The following is a 14,220-nucleotide window of genomic DNA, read 5'->3' on the forward strand; positions in this document are numbered from 1 at the left end:
GTATCGAGAATGGTTATAGCACGTACTTATCGGTTATTGCATCTACTCATGTAACTCTATTTCATCAGCAAAGGAATAGCAAGTAGTAGCATGTTAGACAAGCAAACTGATAGTACTGTTACAGACATTCCCAAATCATAAACCAAGTTACAAGTGTTTCGAGCTAAATGGACCATCAACTCAAGGGACTCCTCTCACTGTCATCATCAGGCAGGCTGAGCCCTAGTGAATCGACAAAGGCAGGGACGACAGTCTCGACTAAGGAGAAAGCTTCGGTGATATCCATTTACGAGAACGCCACTTGAAATTCCCCTCAAGGGATTTTATGGTCCTAGAAACCTCTTCATGATAGGAAACTTCAAGCACGTCATAATCATCCTGGGGGTAAGCTAAGTTTACTCGGCGGAAGCTACGAGTTCGACCAAGGTTAGTAACTCCGAGTACTGATGGTACAGTTTCGGAGGTCATACCCAGCAGAATTGATCTTTCTTTCATCCAAGGAACAGTCTCCCATTCTAGTGGCTCCCAAATGTCATCACCGAATGTGTGGAGGAAAACCGGCGTCAATGCATTGCGCTCAGCTGGATCGTCAATTTGCTCGCCAACCTTCAAGAAAAACGTGCGAGACTCGACCAGGAGCAGTCGAGAACCACTCAGACCAGGTTGCCAGATCTCGAACTCAGACATCAATTGTTCCAATGTCGCACAACTCCTGATAGATCTCCCAAGGCCACTCCATCCAGAAAATCCAAAATATGCCACCAAAATTTGCCACTAGAGATTTGAAACCACCATGATGGTCCATTGATAAGATAAACGTGCACCCCCTTCATCTACTAAGGATGAAAGCACGGCATCCTCAGAACAATGATGATGAATAATTTCTCATCCTTGCGCACTGCGAACCCCTCCAGGTTCATCTAAAGCGCATCATAGGAAAGCGATGGGAGATTACAGAAACATCCGGTCATCGGGTTAATACCCTACATTTGATTTGACGCCCTCGCTTGATGACGATCAAGAGCCCGTTTGAGGCCCCAATCATCTCCCAACTATCGCTAATTAAACCTCAAAAATGAATGTCAAAAACTGCTTCACTCCCCAGGTGAGCCACCCTCGTGCATAAACGGTCCTTTCAGGATCCAAGGAGCAAATTTCGTCGTCCTACGCACTTCACGCCATGAGTTGCAGACACAACGAAAGAAGGCGAAATCTTCTGGATGCCGCATTTTGTTGGAGATAATGTCGAGCACTCCCAAAGGCGAAGTCGCCCAATCGGGAGTTTCCGCCATAAGATCCAAAGTGAAAGATGAAGTCTTTGAGTAGAATGCGAACAATGGTGGATGAATTCGAATGGCGAGACTACAGAGGAGGCAACAAGGCTAAGACAATGACGGTAAAGTTCTCCCCTCAAATAATTAAATAGGCCTTACCTCAAGATGAGACTCGAATTGTTTCCGCTTCGGATAAAATTTGTGGCGCTTCGATCGGCGTGAAAACCGGAATGATGGCGCCATGCAAATCTCTGCACGCCCATCTAATCGCATTTAATGCGCCTATACCCATCGTTTCAAATTTTGGAGATCTTTTTAACTCCACTCAGAGACGGATGTCGAGAAATCGATATTATTAGCAATTATTGAGTCTCGAATGCGAATAACAACAGGGCGCTCGATCCAAAAGTGTTTCCACTCGATACTCGAAATAGAACATTTTCTTATTTGATTCTTTCGACTATGAGTTCGATCTACCTCACTTGACCAGGCTTGGACTTCGCGATACTCGAGTAGGCGCTTGCAAAAATCCTCCCTGCTGGGTAGAGTCAGGGGCTATTGTCGAATATCTAACTATGGGGTATATACGTATAAGGAGTGTATCATATACGGACGGGGTATGCCGTGTGCATACTTAACTTCGGATATTATGGAACCGAATCTGCGGTACCTGATACGTCCAAAATCCAGAAGGTGTATACTAGAAAGACCTTGATTGCTTATCTAACTCGAGAAGACTAGTATCCAGGACAGATCTATCTACTTGGACGAGAAGGAAAATAATTTGTTATTAATTACGGGTGGATAGGAGACGGTACATCACCCTTATATAAGGCGGAGACCTAGACCCCCTGGGGAAGACTATCTCTTTCTCTCGGCTACTGGAGGCAGACATCAAGACCTTAGCGAACGAGGAACTCAACGACTTTAGCCCTAGATTAGACTAGATCTGATCTACTCCTTGTAGTAGGTTAGCACCATTGCTTGTACTCGAGTGAATATATACTAGGTGTTAGGGATAATCTCCCGCCCCCCTCTTCAGAGGATAGCTCGAAGTCTGCTAGAAAGACTACATGCTTATCACTACATGTTCGTTTCAGGAACTGCATCTGAAAGTTGCGAAGATCGCGAAGCACCATCGGTCGAAGGATGTAGGCGTGCCCGCAGTCCTGGCTTCCCGTGTCGGTGAAGACGGTGGCGAGCCTTCGACCGAAAGCCGAAATCCGTGTCAGCAGTCCTGATTGACCGCAGCGGGCGAAGGTAGCAGCCGGTCTTCGCTCCGAAGCCGAAGGCCATCCCGCGGACAACGGAATGGAGAAGACTTCGGCGGATCTCCGGAGCCGAAGATCACGACTGGATAGTGGGGCCCGCTTTGGTCGCCCGGGGCAGAGTTTTGATTGTGTAAATATGCTTAATTGTACCATAATGCTCCCAAATATTCCGAAAATGTAACAAGTAAGAGGATAAAGACTGTAAACCACGCCTAGAGTCGTCGAGTACGAACTATAAATAAGGCCATACTGTACCCGGAAGAGAGATCAAAAACAATTCCACCCCAAACACGTGTCACCCCGAGAACCCTTCGGCATTTCCGTAAACGAAGGTCCACCTTGTCCGGGATTTCGGTCCAACATCAGGTTTTATCTGTTGTTTTTCTGCACACCAGGGTCATTGTTTATCAGCGTCTCTGTATTGGCATGTCAGCATCCTTCTGAAGACTAACGTGGTGCGTCGGACGGGACCTGGGCCTTGAGCCTTGACTTTGGCATGATTGTGCAATGATCCATAATGCAGGAGAAAATTGACATGAACGTCCGTCTCAGCAATTTCATGAAACAATTCTTCTACTTAGGTGGAGCTACTATAAATCTACGGTTTCTCTGAACGTTGCAATAAACACATCGATACTGAATGCGCAATGAACATGAGCAAAACCAACTCACCGCGCAATCTTCTGTAAGATAAATCTAAGCTTCGCAAAATCCAGTCAACACAGTAACACACAGCACCACTCATTCCGACACAACGAAAATTGAGCTCCAAGAAGTGAGGAAAAGCCACAGCACGTACCAGGTGAGGTAATACTGTGAATCGCCGAAGGGTATGATATGGGACCCCGAGGCGGCGCGCTGGGGCACGCAGACGAAGGGATTGGAGGGGCTCTCCGGCGCGACGGAGGGGACAGTGAGGTCGATCCACCGCAGCTTGTCGGAGCCGGGGATGGGGACCTCGGCGCCAACTATCCTGCGGGCGTCGGGGGCGGCCATGGCTTCCTCGCCGTCGTCGGCGGCCGCGGGAAGGAGGGTTTTGGAGAGTGGGTTTTGGGCGCCGCGAGGTGGGGACTGGGGGACTGCCGAGATTCGGGGCTCTGAGAAGGAAGATGGTGATTTGGGCCTTTCGTTTGGACTTTGGGCCCATTCTTTGTGTCGCCTTCAAGTTCGGCTGAGCATTAGCCTTCGAACATCCCATTCCCTTCCAGAGTGTGTATGGATACGCATACGTGTACGTGTGTGATGTGTGTAGGTATTGTACGCCTCTATATATAAAAAATGTTCAGCTGAGTATACGATATGCAATGCAAATATGTCAAATCATGTACTGTAAAAGTTTTCATTTTTTTGAAACAGAAATAAATAATAGGTGAGGTCATGTTATATACAGCAGAATTTTAAGATCAACTCAACTTCACTGGGATATAGAAAAAACAAACAAATACTTAGGCCTCGTTTGTTAGAGCTCTGGGAGCTGATTTTGCTCCAGAATCGCTTCCAGCGCTGTCAAACGGGCTGGTTGGGGAGTGATTTCGCGCGGGAATCACTTCCTGTTTTGTATAGCGAGGTAGGAGCTGAAAAAACTAGTTTTCACCTGATTCCCGACTGATTCTCCTCGATTTTAACACAATATTCTCTCAGAAATCACTTCCACCACTAGTATACCAAACGAGTTTACAAACAGAATCACTTCCACCACAGAATCACTCCCACCTTACTTCCACCACAGAATCACTCTCAGCACAGAATCAGAGCTCTACCAAACAGCCCCTTAGTGGCTAATGAATGTTCACTGTGAAAATGCATCACTTTAACTAAGTGTTTATGTGGTGAAAATGCACTAATATAGCATATGCATGAGTCAATTAATTTTAATTTATGTTAGAATCCTACCCTCTTTTAATTTATTTGAACAGTACCTATGGTGCTGTAGCAACGGCCCCACGTCCCATGGCATGTGTAGCCACTTGCTTATTATGTTAGGATTAGATCCGAAAGTTAGATATTACTATTTTGTAGATTATTTTGGAGTGTAATAATTGGATCTAATCTATGTCAACCTATATAAGAGAGAAGGGTCGTCTATAAAAGGCAGATGATGAATTTTAGCAGTGTTTGGTTGAAGAGTGAGGTAGGATGGAATGATTCTATTCATATATTTGAGAATGAAATGATTCCATTCATATATAGATGTTTGTTGGTGGGATAGAACGAGTCTATCTTGGATTTTGGGCTCACTGTCAGTGACACGTCCCACTTGAGACGGCTGCGTTCAGCCTTTTTTTTTGAACGGATTCGTCCCGAATCTTTGAAGAATATTCTCTAATTCAGAATCATCTCATCCCACTGAACTCCAACTAAACAACTGAAAAAACAGGATATATCCGTTCCGTCCCACCCCGTCCCACCCCGTCCCACGAACCAAACACTACCTTATAATCTATACTTGGCTCCCACGCCTTGGCCGCTGCGATCATCTCACACTCTCCAATTTTCCCTAAACCCCTTCAATGATATATCCCTAACAAACATTTAAGCTTATGATGAGGAGCATTTGTTTCCATATTTAATAAAAATGTTCTTAGAGTAATTGTGTTCCATTACTCCATAATAATTCTCAGGTAAACAACATGAGAATAGAGAAGCTCTGAAAGAAAATCTTATTAATGTGCATCATTGTAAATCGAAAAATTAGATCCTCCACTATCAACATTGTATATTTTTCCTCTATCCATCAAAATGCTTTTTTCTAGTCTTCGAGAAACTTGGTGACGTAATTCACATTCTTTAAATAAGACAAGAGATGTATCACAGCAAGATTTAATACAAAGCAGGCGTGTCGACTTGTAATTGTCAGCATTTGCTATCGTTTGCCCTCAAGTCATCATGCAAAAGTAGTCAAAGCAATGGTTTTTGTTTTAGGTATAATATTGTTGTCAGGTCACGATATTTGCAGGCAAAACATGTGAGTTGAATCGTAGCCTAATATGTTTATTTTTTTTCCATTAAAGTTTGAATTGATATACTCTAATTTGTAGTGCAAAAACATGACTAAAAGCTTGCTTGGATGATTTTGATGTTCATCATGGTGATGGACACACAACTAATATTTAACAAGTATGACATAAGACGTATTGTGTGGCAACTGTTGGTCTCTTGTCGTCATCTGGGAGTTGTGATTTTCCAACTATTTAGAGGCTTTGATATTTTGAAACTGCAAAAAGATCCGATTTATTTTATGCAGAGGTCTGATATTTCCCCATGATGAATTGAAGAAACTAGATAACTTTAGTTGTTTGTTGTCTAACTGTCATAGTTTGGAGGGCTATAATTGTTGTGATGTTGTTGTCATTATCTTGTACTATTTATGCTAACTTCTTTATGCCATTTTGTGTAACTTGTATGTGTAAATGACTTAATGAGTGGTTGATATTTGGCTAATCGGTTGCATTGTCAACTTGTTAATTGTTGCTACCATTTGTGTATTAATATGTGGTTTATAGGTTGTTTACTTAATGACAATCTCTTTTTACTTTTAAAGTGAGTGTGAGCAAGAAGAGAATAAACACGGGTGAAGAAAGCAAATAAATTTCAATTTGATTTTTGTCACAGCTCCAAAATATACTCTAACAGCTTTATTCAAATCTTCTAGAAAGAAAAAAAACCACTTTCGAAAAGCCGCAACATTAAACAGAGTCTATATCTGGTCGGCACTTATTTTGTGTTATTTTATTGTGTCGGTGGATACTAATATTTGATATTTCCCAATTCAAAGCCCAGGAATCCCAATTTCTAGCTCCGCGTACCCACCAGAAAGCTCAGGAATCGGACCCCACCTGCAAGCGGCGGAGGCTCGAGCCCACCGCGTTTTCTGGAACCATCCACCCAGCGCGAACCCACCAACCAACCTTGCAGAACTGCCCCGCACACGAGCGGAGCGAGCGGAAGCGCGAAACCCTCCCCAAAGATCCCTCCCGCAGCGCGCGAAGCGAAATACCCACCGATCGCGGCCGCCCTTCCGACCCGCAGCGCGGCCGCTGCCGCACTCCGGAGCTCAACCGGTCCTCGATTCGGGTGAGGCTCGGGTGGAATCACGCGGGATTCGAGGCGGGATTAACCCGGATCCGCGGGCGATGGTGGGGTTCGTGGGGAAGAGGAAGGAGTTGGAACAGGTGGTCGACGGCCTCTCCGACTTCTCCCTCTCCGGCCCCGCTTTCAAGACCCGCAGATTGGTGAGTTATTTGGTGCATTGGGGTTGGTACTTCACGCTGTAGTTTTAGTTGATGATTCCTGTCTCACATGGATGGGATGCCCTAATTTTGTGCTTCTACTGTCCATGAGAGGTGATGCTTTTATTAGTGGTGAATGGTGGACGCGTAGCTAGTTTGGTCGATTCTATGGAGCGTTTACCATGTTAACAGATACAATTTCTTAATCTGGATGCAATTACCTTCATCTTATCTTCCAGCTGTGCTGATGCTCACAAATTCCGGGACTGACAACATGCAACTGCAGTATCACCAGGACTGCAATTTAGTTCGTTGCTGCACTTATTGCTTCTCTATGCTTACTGTCATATCCACGAGCTGTATTAGTGGCTATTTGGTTTAAAGCATCTTCATGCGTTTGACAGTACGGATTCCGTAGAGGCTAAGTAGCTAGTGTGCCAGTTTCTACACCGTTTTCTTGTTACTGATTAACCAACATGAATTTACTCACCAGTAGCATCTCTGTTAAAAGCTTCCTACTGAATACTTAGTTGAAGAAACCGTCTTTTCTTCAAGCAAATCGGTAGCGAACCTTTTGTAGGTCGTCCTATTCATCAGAATGTCTTAGTTGTTTACGTGCAGGTATTGGCACATTTAGTTGTTGTTTTAATTGAGGTTCTTCTTTGGTGTAGACATGTAGAAAGGTTTGTCCGTGTTGATATCCAGGGTGTTCTTATGGCATCACCACCACTATACACAATTTGCATGAGGTTTAGTTACTATACACATTTGTTGAGATAGTCTGATTATTGAGCAAAGCAGTACCTTGCTTTCTCTTTTATTACTTCAAGTGAAAAAAGAAAAAGTATCTGTGTTGCATTTCAATTTTCTTCTACATATAGATAAGCAAGGTTTGTCCTGCCTTGATATGCAGGGTGCGCTGCATATCTGTTCTGCATATAATTAAGATTCTTCCATTTGCTGCATTTTTTGTTTAACATTTTGCATTCGTTGGAAAGCTTTATTCAGAAAATTTGTTGCAGCTGTAATGTCTTGCTGAATAAAATGTTGCTTGTTATAATATTATTTGAAGGACCCTGGGCTCCCACCAATTATGGAAGAAGAACTACCAGCTCCTACTATGGCATTTCAGTATGAGATGCTTGGAGAGGAAATCAATAGTGGTGTTAGCATGCCCAGTGTGGAAGTCATGATGGAAGTTGCAATGTCATCTCATGTGCCTAGCGAGGACATGGCACTTGTTTTATACAAACCAGTAGATAACCCTGCACTCTTTGGTCCTGGCGTCTCAAGCTCTTCATTCATAGTCAGTTCAGACTTGATACGTGGTCTAAAGAGTAAGTCGATTGTGACCAGCCTTCTCAGTTGTCACTTATATTTGAATTTACTCTTCCCTTGAATGTTTGCTGTTTCAATCCTGCATTTCATAGATTTCTAATATGTCCTTAGTGTCAAATGTAAATCCAGGCCATGCATTAACATTATGTAAAGTAAGGTATTGTTGTCGCCTAAGTATTTGGGTGTTTCTTGTGTAATATATACCAAAAATACTATTAAGATGCTTTGTCAATTTATATATATGATACATCCAAACTTGTCTTCTGATACTTTAAGCAGGGGATGCAGAGCTGCAAAGATCCTACTATTTAGTTGTGCCATGCAGCTAATAGTTGAATATAACAAGAACCCTGTGTTTGCTTGTAAGCATTGTGTCGTGTTCTTTCCTTTTCTATGTAGTGTTGTCTTATGCCCATTGCCTTTCATTGTACCATATATGCCCGTTGGCCTCGGGACATAAGATTAAGATTAATTTTAGACAAGACAGCATACTTACATTCCAATGTGTACTTGTACAGCTTGTTGTGCTTGATATAATTTTCTTTTCCTAGTGCTGTGCGGAATATCATACATGTCATGACTAATGATGTGTAATGTGATGTGCTAGACAATGATGATCTTGTTCCTTTTGTTTTCTTTGGTTCTGTTGTCTCTTCGTGGAGCTTGTTTTCATTGGCTCCCGTTTGCACAACCTTCACTTGTTGCAGCATATTTTTCTAGTTTTGTGTTGTGAATTATAACACCTCACCGGTTTCTTTTTTCTCTTTCAGATCATGCTTTCAATCAAGGGGACTATCATGAGCTGGAGGACAAATCTCCCGAGCGTAGCAACAGCTTGGCTTTAGTTCCTTGGGCACCACCACAGATTGCTATAAGATCTGATTGGATTTCCTCTGAGCTGGAGAACACACAAAATTTTGAAGTGCCAATGGAGGCTGATGAGACTGAAGTAAGTTCAATGGATGTTGAGGAAGCGCCTGAAGCAACTGCTGTGGGATTCGATGGCGAGAACAACCAGTGGCAACAACACTGTATGACCCCACCGTTATTACCAAACCCATCAGCCCATGTTATGTGGTCTAGGTAACTAGCGGGAGTCACTATGTACTTACTATTCACAAGAAGGATGAAGAAATCCTCTAATTGACCTCCACGAGTTGTGTAGAAGTGGCTGGCTGCTTTAGATCAATTGAAAATGAGAACATACTTGCTAATGTCCTAGCGTAGTGCTGATCTTCCCTGTAATGTCAGTACTAGTAGAGTACAGTGAGTCCTGTCAGGTCGGCATCCAATTAATTGAAGTGACACGTTGGATTTAATAACATTATTGATGTCTCTCTGCAGTTCATGTTCCGAACTTTTTGTGTTGTGATATTGTATCAATGCTCGATTTTCTTGATGCTGTAATCATTTTTGGGTGGTGGATTTCCTAATTAACTTTGCTAAGTAACTTCGTAAAAAATATTCTAGTTTCTGGTTGTTAATATCTGTTTAATGAAGTAAAATGCCTATATCTGGCCCTCAAATGTCCTCTCGTAACTTGGTATAACTCGTCAACGTCAATCATCTCTCAAAACCATGTAAATTACATCCTAAGTTTACTTTTGGAAGCAAAAGGGAGGGAATCTTTTTGTTCGGATTTTTTTTCCTGCGGTTGTTTGGAAACTAAAGGGATAAAAATCCAGAGAAACAAAACTAGTCTTAAAAAATCAGATTTTTTTAAAAAAAATGATAAACTCATTGCAATATCAATTAACATTGAAAAACTCTGCACCAAAGGTGCTATGCAGGCTCCATCGAGCGAATTTATCAAAAGTTCAAGGAACAGTACAATTAAGTAACATCTACAACAAGAACTATCATTACACCACAACTTCATAGACCCAGCACGTTACTTCCAAGTTCTAACACTATATTCCAAGTTTCCAATTAACAAGGTACATAGTAATAGATACTATACTAGCTAAAACATCACTGCTACTTCAAGAGGTTTCTAACAATCGCCTGGACGCTTAAACCTGCAAAAAAGAAAAAACTGATATTGTGAGGTCATTGCTCATCGACATATTCTCATCTTTGTTACTAGCTGTCTTCTTCATAAGTGAGCACAGAAAGAAGTCATTTTCACTTCACCCTCTTTAGCTTATTTGGTCATGCACTACACAGGAGTTTCCTAACGATATAAATCCTGGATGGCTCTTGCTAAATGGGGAACACTACATTTATTTTCAGTTGCATAAATGCCAAATTTTCCTAAGAGGAATAAATAATTCTTCTATCAGTATAAAAACAGTTTGTTTTCTAGGAGGAGGAACATATAGGGAAATTCAGTAGAATTTTAGGACCCCGGTACTTAAGAGCTGTAAAATCATAAGCATGAGCGGCTACCTCCTCCATATCATAAGCCCTTGGAAACAAAAGATTCATCACAGGGAAGCATTAACAAGACCTTTCTCATATGTGAAGGTCCATGTAGCCCTTGTCCCTTATGTTCACATGGCTATATTTCCCACAAGAAATTTAAACAATATATGCTTAGTATAAAAATACATTTATTCATGTCTTACATATCAAAAAATGCACAAACTAGTACTACCATACTACATTACAAGCCATCATGCTCAACTAATTATTATAAGCAGCCCACATTTGTAGTGCAATTTGATCTCTTAGGGTGCTTCCATCAGTTGACTCCACATCTTTTGCACAGTTATTGTCCCCTCTGGCAAGTGAACGTAATCGGATGACTCAATATAAACAGGTTGGTCACCTAGCCACCCTTCTTGACCATTTTGCCCTCTAATGATATTATGAAATGCAACCGCTGCAGCTACAATTTTAATTGAGACTCTATTGGATGGAATGCCCCCACTTTCAAAATTGAAAATGCTTTTCAGCACTCCTATTGCTCATTCAATGTGATTGCGGAGGATTGCATGATGATGATTGAACTATTCTTTGTAGTTTGTATAATCATTTCTTCGAGATAGACAACACCTCATAAACTCACTAATATGGTATCTAACTCCTCGATATGGAGCACTGAAGGACCGTGTGTTTGCATAGCCACCATCTACGAGGTAAAATTTCCCCTCTGGCACATTAAAACCCTTCCTACAAGCAGATCGCAGAACTCCCGCATCAAATACAGACCTTTCCCACCCACATGAAATGAATGTGAAATTTAGATCAAAGTCGCAAGCGAGCATCAGATTCTGAGATAGCGTTCCTTTCCTATTTTTGTATGGAGGGGTCTTATCTTCTGCAATGGTAATAGGGATATGTGTGCCATCAATGGCACCAATGAAATTCTACACATAAAAAAAAAAGAAAACTAAGGATTAAGATCTAGTGTTATGGACTGGTGATAGAGATATGTGTTTAGATCTTATGGCTAACCTAGAAGAAAGGCATAAATCGAGGATCAGATGCAATTTTCACAAGAGTTTGGTTTGCACTAGAAAGCTTCACAAATCTATGAGTCAAGGCTAGGATTATATCGAAGACCTCCTTTATTTTCCTATGGATTATCTCACCACTGTGTTGAAGTGCCTTTGTTAGCCTTAGATTACTTGCATTGTGAGAGAGCATAAACATAAACATTTCTAGCTGCTCATCAATGGAAACATCACGTGTATCACACAACAAATTCTCCCTCCTAAGAAAATTTGTTGTGGCTTTAAATATTTCAGGATGTATCCTGAACTTAGTTTTGCACCAACTCTCATGACCTTCTAGTATTTCTTTGACTTTTTTTTGCACCAGGAAGTGATGACATGTGCACTGGCTTGTTCTCATCATGAAGGAAAGAGTGAATAGTAGGGATAATAACTAGAAATAGTTCATTGTCCTCTTCTTCCTAATATAACATGAATTCCCTAACTTATTCCTCCCAAGAACTAATTATCTAGTAAATGCAATTTGTGTTGTTAATTAGCATATTGAACATGAATAGATAGTTAATTAGCATATTGAACATGAATAGGTAGTTAATTAGCATATGAATATGAATAGGTAGTTAGTTAGCATATTGAACATGAAGATGGGATATATGCGGTTTATAAGATAACAATGCATAAAGTCCATAGGTAGTTAATTAGCATATTGAACATGATTAGCTGAGCCAAATAAATATGTAATAGTATTTTTCTTCATAGAGAAATAAAAAATATTGATAGCATGTGCATCATGTGTGGATAGGAAAGAAATCTGGACTTTTTTACAAACCCTCGGTGCTAAGATGAATAACAGTGCTACTTTTTGTATATTGGGACATCATGTTTATTTGAAAGAAATATGATGGTCTGGATGTTGCAAATCAAAAGAGATGGAAAATTAATTAATGGAGTTCCTTAGCAAATTCTAGCGTATAGAAATATTCACTGACCCAACTTTTATTTGCAAGGATGCTATTATGCATTCTTCTTATGTTTCTCTGAGATAAAGTGTTTTTTAGAATACAACAAAACATTAACATTGCGTATTGTGCCTTCCCAAATTCTATAGTCAGAGCATGCAATTTCAAAGTACGAACAACATCCAATCCCAAACAAACCAAGGTAAACAAAAAAATGCTTCAGCTCAAGCAAGCAGTGCTAGCACCCTTGTCATTATCAAAATCATTCTTGAGGCCCTGAAATTTTGCCCATCAAAATAATACTATGAAATAATTCTAGAAACTAAACTTCATCCAGATACATAAATAGGTAATATTCATGCAAGCATCTGAAATATCATTCTTGTTACCATAAAGTATCAAGCCATCATTTTTATTCACTACTTAAAAAACTGAAAGGAAGCTCCTGTAGTCATACAGATTAATGACACCAATCTTCTCACTCAAGGCGATTATTACTAATTACGACTTACGATGCACAAACAATAGGTTCTCTCTTCCTCACAACGACTTGGACAAGGACTCGCAGTGTAACTTCAGGTTTTGCAGATACCCAACACCCTAAATAAATTCTACACACCAGGACAAGTCACTACAGTTCAAAATACAACTTTGCTCAGAGTGCCATCATACAAATAGCTCAAAATATCCATAAAATATCAAGGATCCAAAGTGAACGAAATAGCCCCCCTAGCAGATACAATAATATGTGAGTTACTGAAGATTTAAACCTAATTGATCATCACTCACTCATCTTTTATTCCGTCAAACACCGACATTGAAGCAGACTTCCAAGCATAGCATACCATTTGTTGCAGTAGAAATTAGCTACTATTATCATGAGTACCATTACACATGTTAAACAAAGTAAGGTGCAAGTATCCTTTGAATCTTGCTTAGATCTTCAATAAAATCGTAAAAGATCCACGGGTGTCTATTGTCTTATCAAAAGGAACACCTAAACTACTGAGTTACATCTGAAATACTTCTAACTTAACCAACCAAGCGTAAATAAAATCCTTCACAGACCAATATCATGTTCAATGAGGGACTCAAAGAAATGAACTACCGAGTTACCTTCGGAAGAAGCTCCCCTAGCTGCAGCCCCCAACGATCCTTGCGCAGTTGGTCCTCCCCTTGTGGATCCTCGCGTCATTGGTCCTCACCTTGTGGATCCTCGCGCTGTTGGTTCTCCTCGTGCGGATCCTCGCGCCGTTGGTCCTTTCTGTGCGGATCCTCATAGTATCCTCTAGATTTGAGAAGGATTGTTAGGTGCAGAGCCCTAAGAAGAGAAAAAATATGGGATGAGGAGGAGATTGATACTCGTAGGGGAGGAAGAAGAGTAGACTCACCAGAGACAGAGTGAGGAGAGGACCACAAGACGGCTATATTTTTAGCTGCTTTATTTGCAACGACTATATTTCCAATGACTAAATTTTTCATGTCTATATATACAAAACCATTCGTCCGGTTGTTTCTCCAAACCATTCGCCTTATTATTTCTCCTCTACCACAGTAAAATGAGTCATTGATCTCTCTTGTATTCATCATCACCATCGTCCTCGGATGATGACGAACTCATTCTACAACACTACACCTAACGCGCAATCAATATGAACTAATGAATGTTTCATGACATGGTGGTTCTATACCTGGACACACAAAACACTTAAATTCCACATGTAACTTAGGGTTGTCAATATTTTTAAAAA

The 14,220-nt window shown here is 41.1% G+C and overlaps 2 protein-coding genes and 1 pseudogene across 3 annotated transcripts in view; 1 reads left to right on the top strand and 2 right to left on the bottom strand.

The window, feature by feature from the left end:
- LOC133922680 (nuclear pore complex protein NUP160-like) overlaps positions 1 to 3,676 on the bottom strand; it is a 29,090-nt gene extending 25,414 nt beyond the window's left edge. Inside the window, exon 1 of one of the 2 annotated variants that reach the window (XM_062368109.1) lies at positions 3,345 to 3,676. In XM_062368109.1, coding sequence (XP_062224093.1) covers positions 3,345 to 3,541 — 197 coding nt within the window. In that variant the 5' untranslated portion in view covers positions 3,542 to 3,676. The remainder of the gene's footprint in view (positions 1 to 3,344) is intronic. The other variant, XM_062368108.1, reaches the window with a different exon arrangement.
- Positions 3,677 to 6,378: 2,702 nt separating this feature from the next.
- On the top strand, positions 6,379 to 9,469 carry LOC133922681 (uncharacterized). The gene is made up of 3 exons (XM_062368111.1): positions 6,379 to 6,777; positions 7,847 to 8,111; positions 8,883 to 9,469. The coding sequence occupies exons 1-3, from the start codon at positions 6,679 to 6,681 to the stop codon at positions 9,197 to 9,199; spliced, it is 681 nt and encodes a 226-aa protein (XP_062224095.1). The 5' UTR covers positions 6,379 to 6,678; the 3' UTR covers positions 9,200 to 9,469.
- A 2,042-nt stretch (positions 9,470 to 11,511) lies between these two features.
- LOC133923262 (uncharacterized) lies at positions 11,512 to 13,749 on the bottom strand (annotated as a pseudogene).
- Between the last annotated feature and the right edge of the window lie 471 nt (positions 13,750 to 14,220).

This window comes from Phragmites australis, chromosome 6, assembly GCF_958298935.1.
Source record: "Phragmites australis chromosome 6, lpPhrAust1.1, whole genome shotgun sequence".
In the NCBI taxonomy this organism is placed as follows: domain Eukaryota; kingdom Viridiplantae; phylum Streptophyta; class Magnoliopsida; order Poales; family Poaceae; genus Phragmites; species Phragmites australis.

What these genes read in the sequence shown, in the direction of transcription:
- LOC133922681 (XM_062368111.1), top strand. Translation starts at nt 6,679, where the DNA reads ATGGTGGGGTTCGTGGGGAAGAGGAAGGAGTTGGAACAGGTGGTCGAC. An exon ending in CTTTCAAGACCCGCAGATTG is followed by an intron (nt 6,778 to 7,846) that starts GTGAGTTATTTG and finishes TATTATTTGAAG; the next exon opens with GACCCTGGGCTCCCACCAAT. An exon ending in CTTGATACGTGGTCTAAAGA is followed by an intron (nt 8,112 to 8,882) that starts GTAAGTCGATTG and finishes TTTCTCTTTCAG; the next exon opens with ATCATGCTTTCAATCAAGGG.